At 46.0% G+C, this 18,677-nt stretch overlaps 1 protein-coding gene across 2 annotated transcripts in view; it reads left to right on the top strand.

Annotated features, from left to right (window-relative positions):
- Positions 1-18,677, top strand: part of LOC110495961 (neuropilin-2) — a 75,160-nt gene that overhangs the window by 40,311 nt on the left and 16,172 nt on the right. For both annotated transcript variants that reach the window (XM_036952470.1, XM_036952471.1), the window contains exons 8-10: positions 8,256-8,400; positions 9,999-10,348; positions 10,510-10,654. In XM_036952470.1, coding sequence (XP_036808365.1) covers positions 8,256-8,400; positions 9,999-10,348; positions 10,510-10,654 — 640 coding nt within the window. The remainder of the gene's footprint in view (positions 1-8,255; positions 8,401-9,998; positions 10,349-10,509; positions 10,655-18,677) is intronic.

The raw sequence follows: 18,677 nt of genomic DNA, 5'->3' as shown, positions 1-18,677 counted from the left end.
CGACGGTGGGTTTGTGCCCATAGGCGACGTTGTTGCCGGTGATGTCTGGTGAGGACCTGCCTTTACAACAGGCCTACAAACCCTCGGTCCAGCCTCTCTCAGCCTATTGCGGACAGTCTGAGCACTGATGGAGGGATTGTGCGTTCCTGGTGTAACTCGGGCAGTTGTTGTTGCCATCCTGTACCTGTCCCGCAGGTGTGATGTTCGGATGTACCGATCCTGTGCAGATGTTGTTACACGTGGTCTGCCACTGCGAGGACGATCAGCTGTCCGTCCTGTCTCCCTGTAGCGCTGTTTTAGGTGTCTCGCAGTACGGACATTGCAATTTCTTGCCCTGTTCACATCTGCAGTCCTCATGCCTTCTTGCAGCATGCCTAAGGCACGTTCACACAGATGAGCAGGGACCCTGTGCATCTTTCTTTTGGTGTTTTTCAGAGTCAGTAGAAAGGCCTCTTTAGTGTCCTAAGTTTTCAGAACTGAAACCTTAATTGCCTACCATATGTAAGCTTTTAGTGTCTTAACGACCGTTCCACAGGTGCCTGTTCATTAATTGTTTATGGTTCATTGAACAAGCATGGAAAACAGTGTTTAAACCCTTTACAATGAAGATGTGTGAAGTTATTTGGATTTTTACGAATGATCTTTGAATGACAGGGTCCTGAAAAAGGGACGTTTCTTTTTTTCCCCTGAGTTTATGTTAAAGCCACCGTGGACTGTAGAGAGGGGGAGAGTCATCAGCTTTTTTTATCCCAACCTCCTTTCTCCCTTTGGGGCGCCTCTTTGTCTGTTTCAGCTTTGGTTGACAGTGGGGGGCATACCATGTCTGTGAGGCGATTATTTGAGGAAATGGATTTAGAATTAAATAAAAAAACACCCAACAGCTGGACCCTCCCTCCCGCACACACACCACCACTGACCTCAGAGCGGGGTGTCTGGACTGGAGATGAGTTTTGACCAGGGGTTATCTGGAGCCGTGCAAGATAGAAGGTCCTCTGTCCATATGTATGTTCCGTGACAGTTAATCCAACAATGGTGGCGTCTGACAGACACACAGAGTCCGAGTTAGCCTGGCCCTAAGCCCTTAGAGATCCTTTAAGTGTTTAAACCAGGGAACACAATGGGGGGCATGGCAATGAAAGGAGATTTGCCCTTCTGATTGTCATTTAACAGTTAGTTTCTAGCTAAACTAATGGGCTGGTTATGTGTGTGTGTGTGTGTGTGTGTGTGTGTGTGTGTGTGTGTGTGTGTGTGCGCACGCTCGCGCGCATGTCACACTGGTGATATGTCGTCAAGTCAACTACAGTATGAGTAAAGGGATTGGGACTTCCTGTCCGTCTGCTGAGCGTGTGTGTGTGTTTGCAGTATGTGTTTGTCTATGAATCTGTGCATGTCTGCGTGTGTATTTATTTATGTGCAGAAGTGTGTGCGTGTGTGAGGATGTGTGCCTATACAGCTCTGGAAAAAATGAAGAGACCACTGCAAAATGATCACTTCCTCTGTATTTACTATATATAGGTATGTGTTTGGGTAAAATTGACATTTTTGTTTTATTCTATAAACTACTGACAACATTTCTCCCAAATTCCCCCAAACAATATTGTCATTTAGAGCATTGATTTGCAGAAAATGGCAACTGGTCAAAATAACAAAGGAGATGCAGTGTTGTCAGATCTCAAATAATGCAAATAAAATAAAGTTCATATTCATTTTTAAACAACACAATACTAATGTTCTAACTTAGGAAGAGTTCAGAAATCAATATTTGGTGGAATAACCCTGATTTTCAATCACAGCTTTCATGCGTCTTGGCATGCTCTCCACCAGTCTTTCACATTGATGTTGGGTGACTCCACTCCTGGCACAAAAATTCAAGCAGCTCGGCTTTGTTTGATGGCTTGTGACCATCCATCTTCCTCTTGATCACATTCCAGAGGTTTTCAATGTGGTTCAGGTGTGGAGATTGGGCTGGCCATGACAGGGTCTTGATCTGTTGCTCCTCCATCCACACCTTGATTGACCTGGCTGTGTGGCATGGAGCATTGTCCTGCTGGAAAAACCAATCCTCAGATTTGGGGAGCATTGTTAGAGCAGAAGGAAGCACGTTTTCTTCCAGGACAACCGTTGTACTTGGCTTGATTCATGCATCCTTCACAAAGACAAATCTGTCCGATTCCAGCCTTGCTGAAGCATCCCCAGATCATCACCGATCCACCACCAAATTTCACAGTGGGTGTGAGACACTGTGGCTTGTAGGCCTCTCCAACCACTCCACACATTTCTTGATAACAAACGATTGTTTTGGCAAGTTGGTTTGGATATCTACTTTGTGCAAGACACAAGTCATTTTTCCAACAATTGTTTACAGACAGATTATTTCACTAATAATTCACTGTATCACAATTCCAGTGGGTCAGAAGTTTACATACACTAAGTTGACTGTGCCTTTAAACAGCTTGGAAAATTCCCAAAAATGATGTCATTGCTTTAGAAGCTTCTGATAGGCTAATTGACATAATCCACTCACCTGTGGATGTATTTCCAGGCCTACCTTCAAACTCAGTGCCTCTTTGCTTGACATCATGGGAAAGACCTCAGAAAGTCTGGTTCATCCTTGGGAGCAATTTCGAAACGCCTAAAGGTACCACGTTCATCTGTACAAACAATAGTACGCAAGTATAAACACCATGGGACCACACAGTCGTCATACCACTCAGGAAGGAGACGCGTTCTGTCTCCTAGAGATGAATGTACTTTGGTGCGAAATGTGCAAATCAATCCCAGAACAACAGCAAAGGACCTTGTGAAGATACTGGAGGAAACAGGTACAAAAGTATCTATATCCACAGTAAAATGAGTCCTATATCAATATAACCTGAAAGGCCGCTCAGCAAGGAAGAAGCAACTGCTCCAAAACCGCCATAAAAAAAGCCAGACTACTGTTTGCATCTGCACATGGGGACAAAGATTGCACTTTTTGGAGAAATGTCCTCTGGTCTGATGAAACAAAAATAGAACTGTTTGGCCATAATGACCATCATTATGTTTTGGAGGAAAAAGGGGGAGGCTTTCAAGCCGAAGAACACCATCACAACCATGAAGCACGGGGGTGGCAGCATCATGTTGTGGGGGTGATTTGCTGCAGGAGGGACTGATGCACTTCACAAAATAGATGGCATCATGAGGAGGGAAAAATATGTGGATATATTGAAGCAACATCTCATGACATCAGACAGGAAGTTAAAGCTTGGTCTCAAATGGGTCTTCCAAGCACACTTCCAAAGTTGTGGCAAAATGGCTTAAGGACAACAAAGTCAAGGTATTGGAGTGGCCATCACAAAGGCCTGACCTCAATCCTATAGAAAATTAGTGGGCAGAACTGAAAAGCGTGTGCAAGCAAGGAGGTCTACAAACCTGACTCCGTTACGCCAGCTCTGTAAGGAGGAATGGGACAAAATTCACCCAACTTATTGTGGAAAGCTTGTGGAAGGCTACCCAAAATGTTTTCCCCAAGATAAACCATTTAAAGGCAATACTGCCAAATATTAATTGAGTGTATGTAAACTTCTGACCCACTTCTGACCCACTCTCTCTATTATTATTCTGGCATTTCACATTCTTGAAATAAAGTGGTGATCCTAACTGACCTAAGACATGGAATTTTTTACTAGGGTTACATTTCCAGGAATTGTGGAAAAACTGAGTTTAAATGTAGTTGGCTAAGGTGCATGTAAACTTCCGACTTTCAACTGCACACCTATAAATGGTAAAACCAGAGAAACGGATCATTTTGCAGTATGTCTTGTAATTTTTTTCCAGAGCTGTGTGTGTGTGTGTGTGTGTGTGTGTGTGTGTGTGTGTGTGTGTGTGTGTGTGTGTGCGCGCGTGTCAAAGTATGAGCGGGAGCAGGGTGCCGACACATGGATACAGCAGCTGGAGGTTTCTAGTCAATGTTCCGTAGTGAGCGACAGAAGGTTGGAAACATCAGCAGTTCTCATAAAGCGGATCTGAAGAATCATGCAAGTAACACCAGGGCCTTATTCATTAGTGCACGCCGTAGCAAACAGAAAATCGAAAATAAGCAATTCTTATTGGACAAATTCAGTTAGCTCCCTCCCCTTTTCAGCCTGTTTGCTTCAGTTTGGTTCCTAGTAAATACACTCCATGTCTATGATTTTGACTGAAATGGCATCATAGCATAGAGTTCCATTTGTGCCAAATTGCTATTCCTCTTCCTCTGTGAGCGACTGGCAGTTTATTGTTGGAGCATGTGTGATTTATTAAATAGGCATCATGCTACTCACACATGCACATCGTTACTTGACAGAGCTCTCTCACATACACATACACTCATAAAGACATACACACATGCATTCACATTCGCGTACACAAACACACATTGTGACTGAATGGGGGAATCACATTAGCCCAAATAATAAACAGACATGGTGTGTTTCGCAGAAATGCATTGTCTTACTGTGCTAAATCTGCCACTCTGTGACCTGGGAGAAAAACAGCCCACACCGCAGTTACACCCTGTTACTCTCAGTCACACACACTAGCTGTGTCAAACACACACACACTCAAATGTAGAAACACACACATTTACGCAGGCACGTAGACACACACACACACACACACAAACATATATACGCAGGCATGTCTACACACTCAAGCACATAGACACACACACACATAGGCATGTAGACACACATACACCTAGCACACACACACACACTCACCCACACACTAACCCACGCACACACTTGCAGTGTGATGAGAGAGAAATGAGGGAAGTGGGGCAGAGTGGGAGACATTGACAAAAACAACTGTGTGAAGGGGTGGGAGACCATTTCAAAGGAGTACCTCAGCACTCCTCATGTAGACACACACACACACACACACACACACACTCCTCAGCCCTGCTGGCCCCCTCTTCAAGCCACTAGTGGAAAGCAGCCAGTTGGAACCAATTGTCAACATCTTCATACGGAGCGAGAAACGGAAGGCGGGAGGGAGGGAGGGGGATGGATAGAAAGACAGAGAGAGAATGTCTTGTGCAGAGCTTGGCCACATCTCCCTGTGGTGCCATCAGCTTGAAGGGAAACACAGCAGGGACAGAGAGAGAAGGCAAATGGATCATCTTGGAATGAGTTGAGTCTCTCTCTCTCTCTCTCTCTCTCTCTCTCTCTCTCTCTCTCTCTTTCTCTCTCTCTCTCTTTCTCTCTCTCTCTCTCTCTCTCTCTCTCTCTCGCTCTCTCTCTCTCTCTCTCTCTCTCATAAGTCTCCATTTGTTATTCTTTGTTTTCTCTCCATCTTGTTTTTAGAGAAGTGTTTTCATCTGGGAGACTCAGCCCAGTCTGACACTATCTCCTTCCACTCCTCTGCACACACTCACACACACTCCTTCTCTTTCGCGGTGACCCCATTCTTCTGCGGAGGATCATCAATAGTTAAATATCCGTGGTGCCTCTGTCCCGCCGGTGTCCATCCGCTCCAGGCTTTTGACCGTCACATAAATGTGGGAGGGGTTCCGGGGTGTGTATATGTGTGAAGTGGTGCAGTAGGGCTAGGGTAGGGTGGGTTAAGGGGTTCGTTGGGGGGTTCGTTATAATTTCATGACCTGCCACACGAGGAGACAACATGACAATGTTAATTATTTAGCCCGCTTTGCCCTGTGTGCTGTATAGAGGCGGAGCTACCCCCCCCCCCCCCCTATTCCTTCCCATCGTCAGGCAGATTACAAGGTTTGCCCAGACGACTGCCTGAATGACACCCACAGTCTGCCAGAGCAACAATGGGACATCCCATACCATCACATACAATAACACACTCATGCAATTTGCATGAACACATATGATGTACATAGAGCGTACACATGCTCTAACAAAAACTCATGCACACTCATATACCCAAACATCAACTCTAACCCACACACACAACTTTATGACCCTTCTCCTGTTTCCAGCAAATGTCCAGGTGTCTAATGAGCGGAATGACCTTTGACCCTGCTGATAGGGTAATTGAGGTCAGGGGTAAGGATGTAACTAGAGAGAGGAAGAGGAAACAGAGGGGACTGGGGATGTCTGCAGCACGACTCTCCTTCTCCCCCCCCTAAACAAAGTTATATTGAATGTGTCTGACATCACAAAATGGAGTTCTAAAATGTAGTTTGGGCCGTTTAAAGATAAGTGACATTATCTCTATACCATCTGGCAGCAGGTGAGAACTGGCTATGTTCACTTGTGGAGGGCGGTTTGTGGTTTGGACTCATGGGTGTTAGGCTAACACACATGGGTATGAGCATACACAGTGCACAGGGCCAATCAAAATACCGGGGGACAGAGTGGCCTCGGACACAGGGAGAGGAAGATCGGAAGAGAGTGGAAAGACTGTAGTGAGGAAGAGGAAGAGAGAGTGAAGGAAAGGTTGGTAGAATTATTATAGCCTCCGATACATAGAGAGGAGAGAAGAGAGGAGAGGAAAATATAATACAAATTAAGTCAGAGAGAAGAAAAGACGAGGAAGGATATAGAGAGTGAAAGAGAGAGAGGGAAAGTGAGAGAATTACCATAGACACAGACACAAAGGAGAAGAGCGAAAGAGACGCATTGAAGGCACATTCAAGTATTTGACTAGAGGCCTACATTGCATATGACAATAGGCCGGCATTTCATGCAAAAACTTTGCTTTAAATAAGCCTTATTAAAACCTCTAGCTCTGGCGCCCTCTGTGGTCAGTTGGTGTAACGATTCTCCCTGGCTGTCAATCTGGTGCATTTTAGGCCACAATACACGTTTCTACAGTGTCTGTGTCCCAAATGGTACTCTATTGTCTTTGTAGGGCCCTGGTCAAATGTAGTGCACTACATAGGACATAGAGTCCCATTTGGAACACAGACAGTGTCTGCTTTAACTGATATTAAGCTTTGGCCTGTGGTCCTTTCTTATTCTGAGTTCCTCTTATATCTGGAGTTGGACGGTCCAAACGGGGTGGGGGGGGGGGGGGGGGGGGGGGGGGGGTGTGTCTGGGTGTGTTATCGCACCCCAGAGGACGGTCTCGTTGTTTCCTGTGTCTCTCTGTGGTTTCAGACTGGCAATGAGCCTCACTGGAGAGAGAGAGAGGGGGAGTAGAACAGAGAATGGAGAGAGAGTAGAGAGAGAGAGATGTTTTGATGGGGTGTGGTTGGTGGAAGACCTCCAGACTGGATAGAGGGATAGGACATGAGGTGGATCAGACGTCTCTCACCATTGGTTCCTCCCACGGGCATGAGGGGACGTCTGTTATCTGTCTGTGTCCTTCCCCTAAACAAGGGAGAGGCTCCTCTCCTTGAGTCACATTTACCCTCTGACCTCTAACCTCGCTCCCTGAGGGGTCAAGAGAGGAAGGGAGGTGTAAGGAGTGGGGTGGACGTTCAGGACGGATGCCACAGGAAATAGTCCTTGGTCTTGTCCTGCCCTCCTGCGGAGACTTCCTGTTATTGTTACAGAACGCCCAATCCTGTCCGACCTTGCCCTGTCATGTCCATCAAGCATTTCTGTCCACTGTTCAGTCCCCCCAGGGTGGTAGTATGTGTGTACGGTGGGGGAAGGGGAGTGTGTGTTTGGGATGTGTGTGTGTTCTTAGCGTGTGTGTGTCTGCCCTTCCAAACCCCTACCATCCCTCACCGTTTGCCCCACAAACACAGACAGACAGCTGGGTGGGTGTCATTGGATCTGTGTTTAGGTTGTCTGTGCTTAGCTGGGGCTCTGTGTGTGTGCAGCGAAGCGAGACTCACACTGCGGGCTATGGATGTTTGTGGTAGAGAGAGATTGCGAGGAAGAGAGAACTGAAAACTTGCTCGCACACTTTTTCACTTTTGGTAAAAAAATAAAGTCCCAAGATTATTGTTTGGAATGTGAGGACAAAAATCCCCTCTTGTTGACACGCACAGCTCATAGCTCCACGCACCTGCAGATTTCATTGACATTTACATGTTGGTAATTTAGCAGATGCTCTTATCCACAGCAATCCTCTCCTTTCACTGTGTCACTCACTCATCCCCTTCGCACCGGCTGATGCATCGAGCAGCAACAAAGGCTATCCACTTCTGTCGGTGTGTGGCCATCTTCAACACCGTGCCCTAGCACTGCTGGTGTGTGTGTGTGCGCGCGCGTGTGCGTGTGTGTGCGCGCGTGTGTGTGTGGTATAAAATGTGTGTGGTATCTTTTGATTGGTATAAGCGTCTAACCATATACCCCTCTGTGTGTGTTCTCCAGGTGTTCCATGCTAACACAGACCCATATGAGGTGGTGTTGAACCGCGTACCCCAGCCCGTCTTAGCCCGCTTCGTACGCATCCGACCTCAGGTCTGGAAGAACGGCATTGCCCTGCGCTTCGAGCTCTACGGCTGCCAGATCATAGGTGTGTGTGAGAGGGAGCCACGGGGAAACAGGTGTTTCAGTTATTTTGCATTAGATACTTGAAGCATCCTTTACATTATGTCCTCTGTCCCACTCCACGTCAAAACAGAGTATTTTTGAGAGACAAAATGTGTTCCGGCATCTCCTGCTCTGTCAGTGAAGAAACTTAAAATATCCCCTTAGAAGAAATGCCAGCCAGTTCATGCATTAACTACGCAGTAACATGAGCACACACACACACACACACACTCACACACGCAAACATAAGAACTTCCGACAGCAACCAGAGCATTAGTCTAATCAAAGTTTTACTCTGTTCTCAGCCAGCACGTCTCCAATCACTTCCTCCTCCGCATTCGTCTTTTCCCTCCTTTTCCCTATCAACCTACTTTCTCTCAACCCCTACAATCTCGCAGATGCAGTATGTCACAAGAATGGGTCACAATCAATCATTCATGACACTCTTGTTCACTTGTAAATCTTGAACTGTGATTCACAGGGGGAGAGAGAGTACCACTCATTAGCTAGTATTGCAAGTGCATGTTAGACTGGCTCTCACCGTTCAGGTACACACATAGTCACTTGAAGACAAGCACGATGACCTCACGTCGATACGCACAGTCACACACACACACACACACACACACACACACATGCATTTCTGTTGCCATTTATCCATAATTTACATTCATTGCTAGTGCTGTGAGATAACAGCATGAAACTTTGATCTGTGTGCTCTTAAACCGTCAACCCTACTAATGCTCTCCTCTCTTCTCCTCCTCTCTCTCTCTCCTCACTCTCTCTCCTCTCTTCTCCTCCTCACTCTCTCTCCTCTCTTCTCCACCTCACTCTCTCTCCTCTCTTCTCCTCCTCTCTCTCTCTCCTCTCTTCTCCTCCTCTCTCTCTCTCCTCTCTTCTCCTCCTCACTCTCTCTCCTCTCTTTTCCTCCTCTCTCTCTCCTCTCTTCTCCTCTTCACTCTCTCTCCTCTCTTCTCCACCTCACTCTCTCTCCTCTCTTCTCCTCCTCTCTCTCTCTCCTCTCTCTCTCTCCTCTCTTCTCCTCCTCTCTCTCTCCTCTCTTCTCCTCCTCACTATCTCTCCTCTCTTCTCCTCCTCTCTCTCTCTCCTCTCTTCTCCTCCTCTCTCTCTCTCCTCTCTTCTCCTCCTCTCTCTCTCTCCTCTCTTCTCCACCTCACTCTCTCTCCTCCTCTCTCTCTCTCCTCTCTCGGTCTCACTCCCCCTGTCTCGTCTTGTCTCTGGTCTTCTCTCCCCTGTTTCTCCCTCGGTCTCTTCCTCGCTAATCTCCTCTACCGTCCTCTTTCTCTCTCTCTCTACCATTCTCCCTCAATCTTTCTTTCTTCTCTCTCCTAGTTCCATCTCTCTCTCTTCCTCCTGTATCATCTCCTGTAACCCCTCCCCTTCTCTCCCTCCTTCTCTCTCGTTGCTTCTTTTACAGATAATATGTGAGGGTTGAAATGTGATAGTTTTGTGTAATGTATGACATTTACCCAATAAAGGGGATTTTGATGAATAATTTCCCTTCCCACTCCCCCTCCCTTCCCCATCCCTCTCCCCACCCATCTTCTTCCCTAACTTCAGATGCTCCGTGTTCAGAGATGCAGGGCCTCCTCTCTGGCCTGCTCCCCGATGCCCAGATCTCAGCCTCGTCAGCTCGAGACATGCTGTGGTCCCCTGGGAATGCCCGCCTGGTGGGCAGCCACTCAGGCTGGTTCCCCGGCCCCGCTCAGCCCCTGGCTGGGGAGGAGTGGCTCCAAGTGGACCTGGGTGTCCCCAAGACTGTCGGGGGGATTATTACCCAGGGGGCGAGGGGCGGAGAGGGGACAAGTAATACGGACAACAGGGCCTTTGTGAGGAAGTACCGCGTGGCTCACAGTCTAGACGGGAAGGACTGGGGGTTCGTTATGGACAGCAAGACCAGCCTGCCCAAGGTGGGTGTGGGGGAGGGGACATGTGTGGGGGTGATGTTGGGGTTGTGTGTGCGTGCGTGTCAGTGTAAAGTATGATTATACTCATTTTAAATAATCTACATAAAGATTTTTGCCACAGTACATTTCAATATTTCTGCTTTATTTCTGTGTGTGTGTTGCAGATATTTGAGGGGAATACCCACTACGACACCCCTGAGCTACGGCGTTTTGAGGAGACCCTGGCCCAGTTCATCAGGATCTATCCAGAGAGGTGGTCTCCTGCCGGGATCGGGATGAGAGTAGAAATATTGGGCTGTGACGTGCCAGGTAAGCCCGTGGTATTCTATTAACATTCTCAGCTTAGACACATGCACACTCCTCTCCCCACCAGAGACCGGAGTTCCATCCCCGCTCCAAACATTCAATCTGTTTCTCCTCTCTGTCATTTCATAACTGCCAAAATATCCTACAAATATGCACTACCGTTCAAAAGTTTGGGGTCACTTTAGAAATGTCCTCTATTCTGGTTAGAGCCAGTTTGCACTGTTCTGTGAAGGGAGTAGTACAGAGCGTTGTATGAGATCTTCAGTTTCTTGGCAATTTCTCGCATGGAATAGCCTTCATTTCTCTGAACAAGAATAGACTGACGAGTTTCAGAAGAAAGGTGTTTGTTTCTGGACATTTTGAGCCTGTAATCGAACCCACAAATGCTGATGCTCCAGATACTCAACTAGTCTAAAGATGGCCAGTTTTATTGCTTCTTTAATCAGCTGTTTCCAGCTACAATAGTCATTTACAACATGAACAATGTCTACACTGTATTTCTGATCAATCTGATGTTATTTTAATGGACAGAAAAACAAGCTTTTCTTTCAATATCAAGGACTATTCTAAGTGACCCCAAACTTTTGAACGGTTTGGGTATATTTTTAAAAAGTGTGTGGGCGTGCGCGTACTATATATCATCTGTGAGTCTACTGGATACACGATTAGGGAGTTGGAAAGCAAGTGGAAGTGGAAAAATCAGGGGAGTCTTGGAAAGAGTGAAGGTTAAAGTTACAGGGAGTGGAGAAAGGGTTGGACGGGTTTTGAGCAATCTGTCCCAAGGGTACCATGCACGCACACACTGTATGGTCTGCTATCCAGATGTGAGGTAGTAGACACATCTGGCCTCTCACTGCTCACTACTCCCACTGGGGACACCTGAGCTACAGCACCAGGACACCTGAGCTACAGCACCAGACAGACAGTGGGCTCAACACCTACACACACACACACACACACACACACACACACACACACACCCCTGAGCTGGTTCTAGGCCCCTCTCTCTGTTCCCACCCTGACTAGGATGTTCAACACATACGCATAAACACACACAGACAGACACTATAATGGCTCCTAATGGGCCTACACAGGACGTCTGCGCTGAATTCTCAACACCTACACCTACACACTGTAATCAGTGTTAGGGGAGAGCTTGTGTGTATGCGTGCATGGGTGCGTGTGCGTCTGTGCGTAAGGAACACAGCCCTGTTCGGTGGTGTAAGGAGGATGTGGACCTCTTAATATTTCATCCCACTCCTCTCTGACTCACTCACTATGCCATTAGAGAGGAGAAACAAGACCAGAATCCTCCGTTAACATAGAACAAGAGGACACAAACACACACACGCTCTCTCTCCGTCAGAATAACAGGCTAGTGCCCTTTGTTAGGGACCCTCAGTACCACACCCATGATTGGCCTACATGACTGACTGACAAATGAGCTGCATTCCTCTCCTCCCTACATCTCTCTCTCCTTGCTGTCCTATGTCACTTCCTCCTCGCCCCATCGCTTCCTGCTGCTGTCCCCAGTGGGGTCTACACACAGGCCCTGGGATTCAAACCGGCAACCCTTCACCTTGAGGCCACAGCCATCCCGGTGTTAACCCTGCCACATGTAAAAGGCATTGAGACCAGGTGAAAGCCCCGTGTTAAAGCAATCCGTCACAGGCTCCTCTTTATTGGACATGGAGGACATCCCAGAGAGATGGAGTAGTTTAACACCACACTGGTGTTCAACAGAGCATTTGGTCCACAAGTGTTCACAGTGCGGGAGGGTTGGAGTGCTATGCCTCGTAACACAGGAGGGAGGATTGTAAATCTTTTGTCACCCCTCCTTTTTTCTCCCACCACCTCTCTTTCTCATTCTCGCTCTTATTCTCTCTCTTTCTCTCCTCGCTCTGTATCTCTCTCTCTCTGTCTCTCTGTCTATCTGTCTCTCTCTGGTCTCTCTCTCTCTCACTGTTAAATCCCACACATGGCTCTGTTCTCTCCTCTCCTCTCTCTGTCTCTCTCTCTCTCTCTCTCCCTCTCTCTCTCTCTCTCTCTCTCTCTCTCTCTCTCTCTCTCTCTCTCTCTCTCTCTCTCTCTCTCTCTCTCACTGTTAAATCCCACACATGGCTCTGTTCTCTCCTCTCCTCTCTCTGTCTATCTGTCTCTCTCTGTCTCTGTCTCTCTCTGTCTCTCTGTCTCTCTCTCTCTCACTGTTAAATCCCACACATGGCTCTGTTCTCTCCTCTCCTCTCTCTGTTCCCACCCTTAGGCATAGTGCGTGGGTCTGTAAATGTTTTTGTTCTTCCTATTTCCTCCACTCTCCTCTGCTGTTTCTCATCACACACTCCCCCTCTCTGTTTTCTGCTGTCCATTCCAGGCTCTTTGGTCTCATTTCTTACACACACACCTCACACACATACACACTTATGCACACACAGATACACACACACATACACACACACACCTCACACACATATGCACACACACACACACACACACACACACACACACACACACACACACACACACACACACACATGCCTTGGACACAACTCTGCCTGGATATCTCTTTCTGCCTTCTTTCAAGATCAACTTCGGAGGTTTCTCTTAGGCTTTGTTTTACAGTCTTCAAGGACATATTGGGCTCTATTTTAACCTTTTACTGCAGTGGGCTAAATTAGGGTCACACAGAGTGCTTCTCTGTAATCTTAAACAAATCTACTTTGAAACAAGAGTATACACCTCACAAAAAAGTTGGACATATTTTGTCTATTAATTATGAATTTATGACAAATATTAATGACATTCTGGGTTTTGATGAATAAATAAATTGGCCTGTCAACACATTTCATGGCTTAATCCTGCATGCTGTTGCCTCAGGTTGCGTAGTCATCGACTACAATTAGGCTGGTGGCACGGAGTATTATTATTCCGAGTCCATTGTGGATTGAATAGCATAGGCTCCAGTAATGAGTACAGTAAAAAAAACAAAAAAAAAAACAGCTGGTGTTTGCTCAATATGTTTGGAGTGTTGACAGTCATAATTGTTGTAATTGGCGTCAATGAATAAAGGCCTTTACGCATCGCACTTCAAATAAATAGTAATACTAGGCTCCTGTGAATTGTCTTGTATGTGTAAGGCACGTTCTCAATAAGCCACATGTAGCCTGGGCCTACCGTTGATATGGCGTTACAGGACTGAATCAGTTGAATATGTTTGGAGGAGTGCGTCTTTGCTAACTGGACAAGATGTGCTCTTTGGAATGGGGACGTATACCAGCCGAATAGAGTTGCCTGTGCACTGCAGGTAGGCCTATGTGAATTGGGTATAATGCAAACGCATGACGACTAAGAGTGCAACATTTCAGGGGCGGCAGGTAGCCTAGCGGTTAAAACGTTGGGCCATTAACCGAAAGGTTGCTGGATCAAATCCCCGAGCTGACAATCTGTTATTCTGCCCCTGAACAAGGCAGTTAACCGTCCACGAAGGCTATATGCCCATCATGGAAAGATAGATTATATAGTCCGAAGGTTCATGTAACAATTGCTTGTTTTCTGTTTTGTTTGATTCAAAAACAAGCCAGTGTAGGCTACCCTTACCCTACTACAACGAAACAGCAATGTAGGCCGACATTGTAAATAAGATTTTGTTCTTAACTGACTTGCCTAGTTAAATAAAGGTTAAATAACAACATTTGGAAACCTTTTATGGATAGCCTTTTTGGCTAATGCATGGCCAGGATAAGAAAGACACCAGACACATTGCTGTTGAACCAGCTTTCGTTATAGTAGGGTAAGGTAAGCCTATAAGGGCTTGTTTTTTAATCAAACTAAACAGAAAACAACCTATTGTTACAGGAACCTATATATAATATAACCTTTAAATAATCTATCTTTCCATGTTGGGCATGTAGCCTGCGTGGAGGGGTGTTTACGCACATCCAAAACAATAACAGGAGCTGGCTAAGATAATGTACAATAGTACATAGATAGAAAGGAGATGTCTGCTCACTGTTTTTGCTGCTCTCAAACTTGATGTTTTAATAAAGCTTTGGTGATTTAAGATTTATTTCAAAGTGAGCGGATGGATTGAGCAGGACAAAAAAATGCATTGAGCAGGACAAAAAAATGCATTGGGCAGGACAAAAAAATGCATTGGGCAGGACAAAAAAATGCATTGAGTAGGACAAAAAAATGCATTGAGCAAGACAAAAAAATGCATTGAGCAAGACAAAAAAATGCATTGAGTAGGACAAAAAAATGCATTGAGCAGGACAAAAAAATGCATTGAGCAGGACAAAAAAATGCATTGAGTAGGACAAAAAAATGCATTGAGTAGGACCAAAAAATGCATTGAGCAGGACAAAAAAATGCATTGAGCAGGACAAAAAAACACATTGAGCAGAACAAAAAAATGCATTGAGCAGGACAAAAAAACACATTGAGCAGAACAAAAAAACACATTGAGCAGGACAAAAAAACGCACTGAGCAGAACAAAAAAATGCATTGAGCAGGACAAAAAAATGCATTGAGCAGGACAAAAAAATGCATTGAGCAGGACAAAAAAATGCATTGAGCAGTACAAAAAAACACATTGAGCAGGACAAAAAAATGCATTGAGCAGGACAAAAAAATGCATTGAGCAGGACAAAAAAATGCATTGGGCAGGACAAAAAAATGCATTGAGCAGGACAAAAAAATGCATTGAGCAGGACAAAAAAATGCATTGAGCAGGACAAAAAAATGCATTGAGTAGGACAAAAAAATGCATTGGGCAGGACAAAAAAATGCATTGAGCAGGACAAAAAAATGCATTGAGCAGGACAAAAAAATGCATTGAGCAGGACAAAAAAATGCATTGAGCAGGACAAAAAAATGCATTGGGCAGGACAAAAAAATGCATTGGGCAGGACAAAAAAATGCATTGGGCAGGACAAAAAAATGCATTGGGCAGGACAAAAAAATGCATTGGGCAGGACAAAAAAATGCATTGGGCAGGACAAAAAAATGCATTGGGCAGGACAAAAAAATGCATTGGGCAGGACAAAAAAATGCATTGAGCAGGACAAAAAAATGCATTGGGCAGGACAAAAAAATGTATTGGGCAGGACAAAAAAATGCATTGGGCAGGACAAAAAAATGCATTGGGCAGGACAAAAAAATGCATTGGGCAGGACAAAAAAATGCATTGGGCAGGACAAAAAAATGCATTGAGCAGTACAAAAAAAAACTTGCTTTCATTGACTGCAGGGGAGACTATGCTTGGTTTTTAATAATAATACAAATAAATGGGGGGAAAAAACGTTTTTGTGTCTATCTCTTGTTCTCTTGTTCCATGTGCATATGGGTACTGTACATCATGGCTGGAAAGGCTGCACTTCTGCTGTCTTATTGCTAAAACCAGTTTTTGGTTGGTCTTAAATATCCTCACGAGCGCTGCCTGAAATTGGCACTTTGGCGCACGTTTTTAAGGACACAGCTAAAATATTAACACCCCTCCCACCTCAGCACAAGCAAACTCAAAAAACAGGTAAATTACCAATCCAGGGTTTGAAAATAGAAAAGCGCCGGCTTTAACAGGTCGAACTTGCAAAGGAACGTGCGTTTGACAATTGCGCTGGTTTAATGTGTGGGCGGGCGGGTGTGTGTGTTTGTGAGTTTTACAGAGGCTCTTTACATAATTGACATTTTTTTCTTGCTCAAATTTTGTTGAGTCAGATTGTTCAGCGAGAGATATGGCTGTTTTCCAGAAGAGAAGGAGCGGAGTAGGGGGCTTGGGGGGTTCGAGAACAGTGAGCAAGGGGAAGGGGTGGAGCGCTGTTCACTGTATTCTCTGAAACATGACAGTTCCCCTGGTGCCGCTTGTATCAAGCGTCTCAGTGTAGGACTTCTGATTTAGGATCGGTTTTGCGTTTTTAGATCACAGTAGATGACATAACATAGATAGAGGGCTGAGTCGATCCTAAAAAAACAGTCTTCCTACTATAAGACACTTGATACTGTACATATGAGCCCTGTACTCCTTTCCGGTCTGAGGTGCAGGCCTCATTCTCCTCGACTGCACATTGACTCTGTATCGGTACCCCCTGTATATAGCCTCTCTATTGTTATTTTACTAATAATGTTTAATTATTTGTTACTTATATATATATTTTTTTACTTAACACTTTTTTCTTATAAAACTTCTTAAAGCATTGTTGGTTAAGGGCTTGTAAGTAAGCATTTCACTGTAAGGTGAAATACCTGAAATACCTGTTGTATTCGGTGCATGTGACAAATCACAGGGGCTGTTCCTGCACGAGGGTCCCTCTCCCTGAATGAGGAGGCCTTCTGATGCATGAGGCCTTCTGATGCATGAGGGGACGCTCTACCTGAATAAGGAGGCCTTCTCCTGAATGAGGGGATCCTCTCCCTGCATGGCTAGTCCTTCTCCTGCTTCTGATGCACGAGAAGGCCCTCCTGCACGAGGAGGCCTTCTGCGCAAGGAGAAAGGAACAGTGATACTGTATAAAGGCCGGCCTCTCGACGCAGCTCTGTAGCTGTGTCCTCACACATGTCAAGGAGTGGAGAGCCCTCGGGGAGAGGCAGGCAGGTCATAGCTCCTCGTCTCTCTCCCGTTACCCCTGACACCTCTGTCATACACGCAGACACAGAGAGACACACACACACACACCCCTGTCACACCCCACAAAGGTCAATCTGTTTCCACTGTGACAAGGCCTGACCTTTGAAAGCACGGAGATGCAATGGCTTGTACGAATGGCTTGCGCTAAGGGGGATAAAATAACAGGATACACGGTCCTCGGATGTGAAAAAGGTTAGGGAGGAGTAGGGGGTTAACGTATTTCCGGTGGGGTCCCCATAGCTCCTTGGTGATTAAAATCTGATCGGCCAACTAATTGCCTCAGTAAAGGGTGTGACATTAACGTTAGGCTAATGTCACGCAGTCAGAGACCTCAACAGCTGGGCACTATTCTTTCATGTAGCGCTATTTTAGCTGTGTTTTTCCACAGCGCCAGACGTCCGGCTGTGTACGTTTCATTCATTTCATCCGTTTCATTTTTTCCTCACAAGCAGTTGTGTCACGGTAAAATGTCAAAGGGATCAATCAACTATGGTGTCCATATTAGGACAGCCTCAGTCCCAGCAGGACTCGTTTCAATCTGTCCTAATATGGACAACGTAATCAACTTCCCTCCATGTTTGTTGTCGTCTGTGCTTCTCAAACGCCCGCTCAACGCTAACGGTGCTAGCCATGCCCAGGAAGCATCATTACACTGATGTAGCTATTATCTAGCAGCTATGTCTTTGGACTGCAGATGCATCCAGATTCTGCACTAGCAGTCTTGCTTTCCAGATGTTCGAGTTTGGTGTGTCTCTCCAGTCATTGCACTCTCCTAAAGGACATCTTGGGGAAAGTATGAATGCTTGGGGGGAAAATAATTGATACAGATTTTGACATAGAAATTATCAGAAAGCACAAGTATACTCTGAGGCAGTGGTTCCCAAACTTTTGGAACGGAGCCTGGAACAGAGTTTCCACAAATTCCCATGATGCGATATATGGGGCCATGGGTGTATGATAATATGATTAGGACCTTGGTTAGATTGTGGTTAGAATGCAGAGATGACCCAAACCTTTCCGTCTGTCATTGCATAACGGAGCCAGGGTTGTCCCATCTGGTCCCAATAGAATGGCCACTTATCGCCGATAACATTCCTAATGCAGTCTGTAGACCATGTGCTGCTGGAAGGAGTGTGTGTGTGTGTGTGTGTGTGTGCACTCGCACTCGCATGCATCCGTGTGTGTGTGTGTACGCGCTTGCTCGTGTGTGTGTGTGTGTGTGATCATCCATTCGAGGGTGAACTAGCTAGGCCCATTCATCCCCCATGGAGCCAGTGGTGTCTGGCCTGTCCTGACAGGGCCCCAGCCACTGGTCTGACTGGGCTGTGGATGGAGGTGGAGACAGTGGAGACGATCGAGACCCATGGAGGGAGGGAGATGTCGGGGCTAAGAGACACAACATGACT

This window comes from Oncorhynchus mykiss, chromosome 18, assembly GCF_013265735.2.
Source record: "Oncorhynchus mykiss isolate Arlee chromosome 18, USDA_OmykA_1.1, whole genome shotgun sequence".
NCBI classification, from domain to species: domain Eukaryota; kingdom Metazoa; phylum Chordata; class Actinopteri; order Salmoniformes; family Salmonidae; genus Oncorhynchus; species Oncorhynchus mykiss.
Note: the sequence above shows the minus strand (reverse complement) of the source record. Positions and strands in the feature narration are given on the sequence as shown.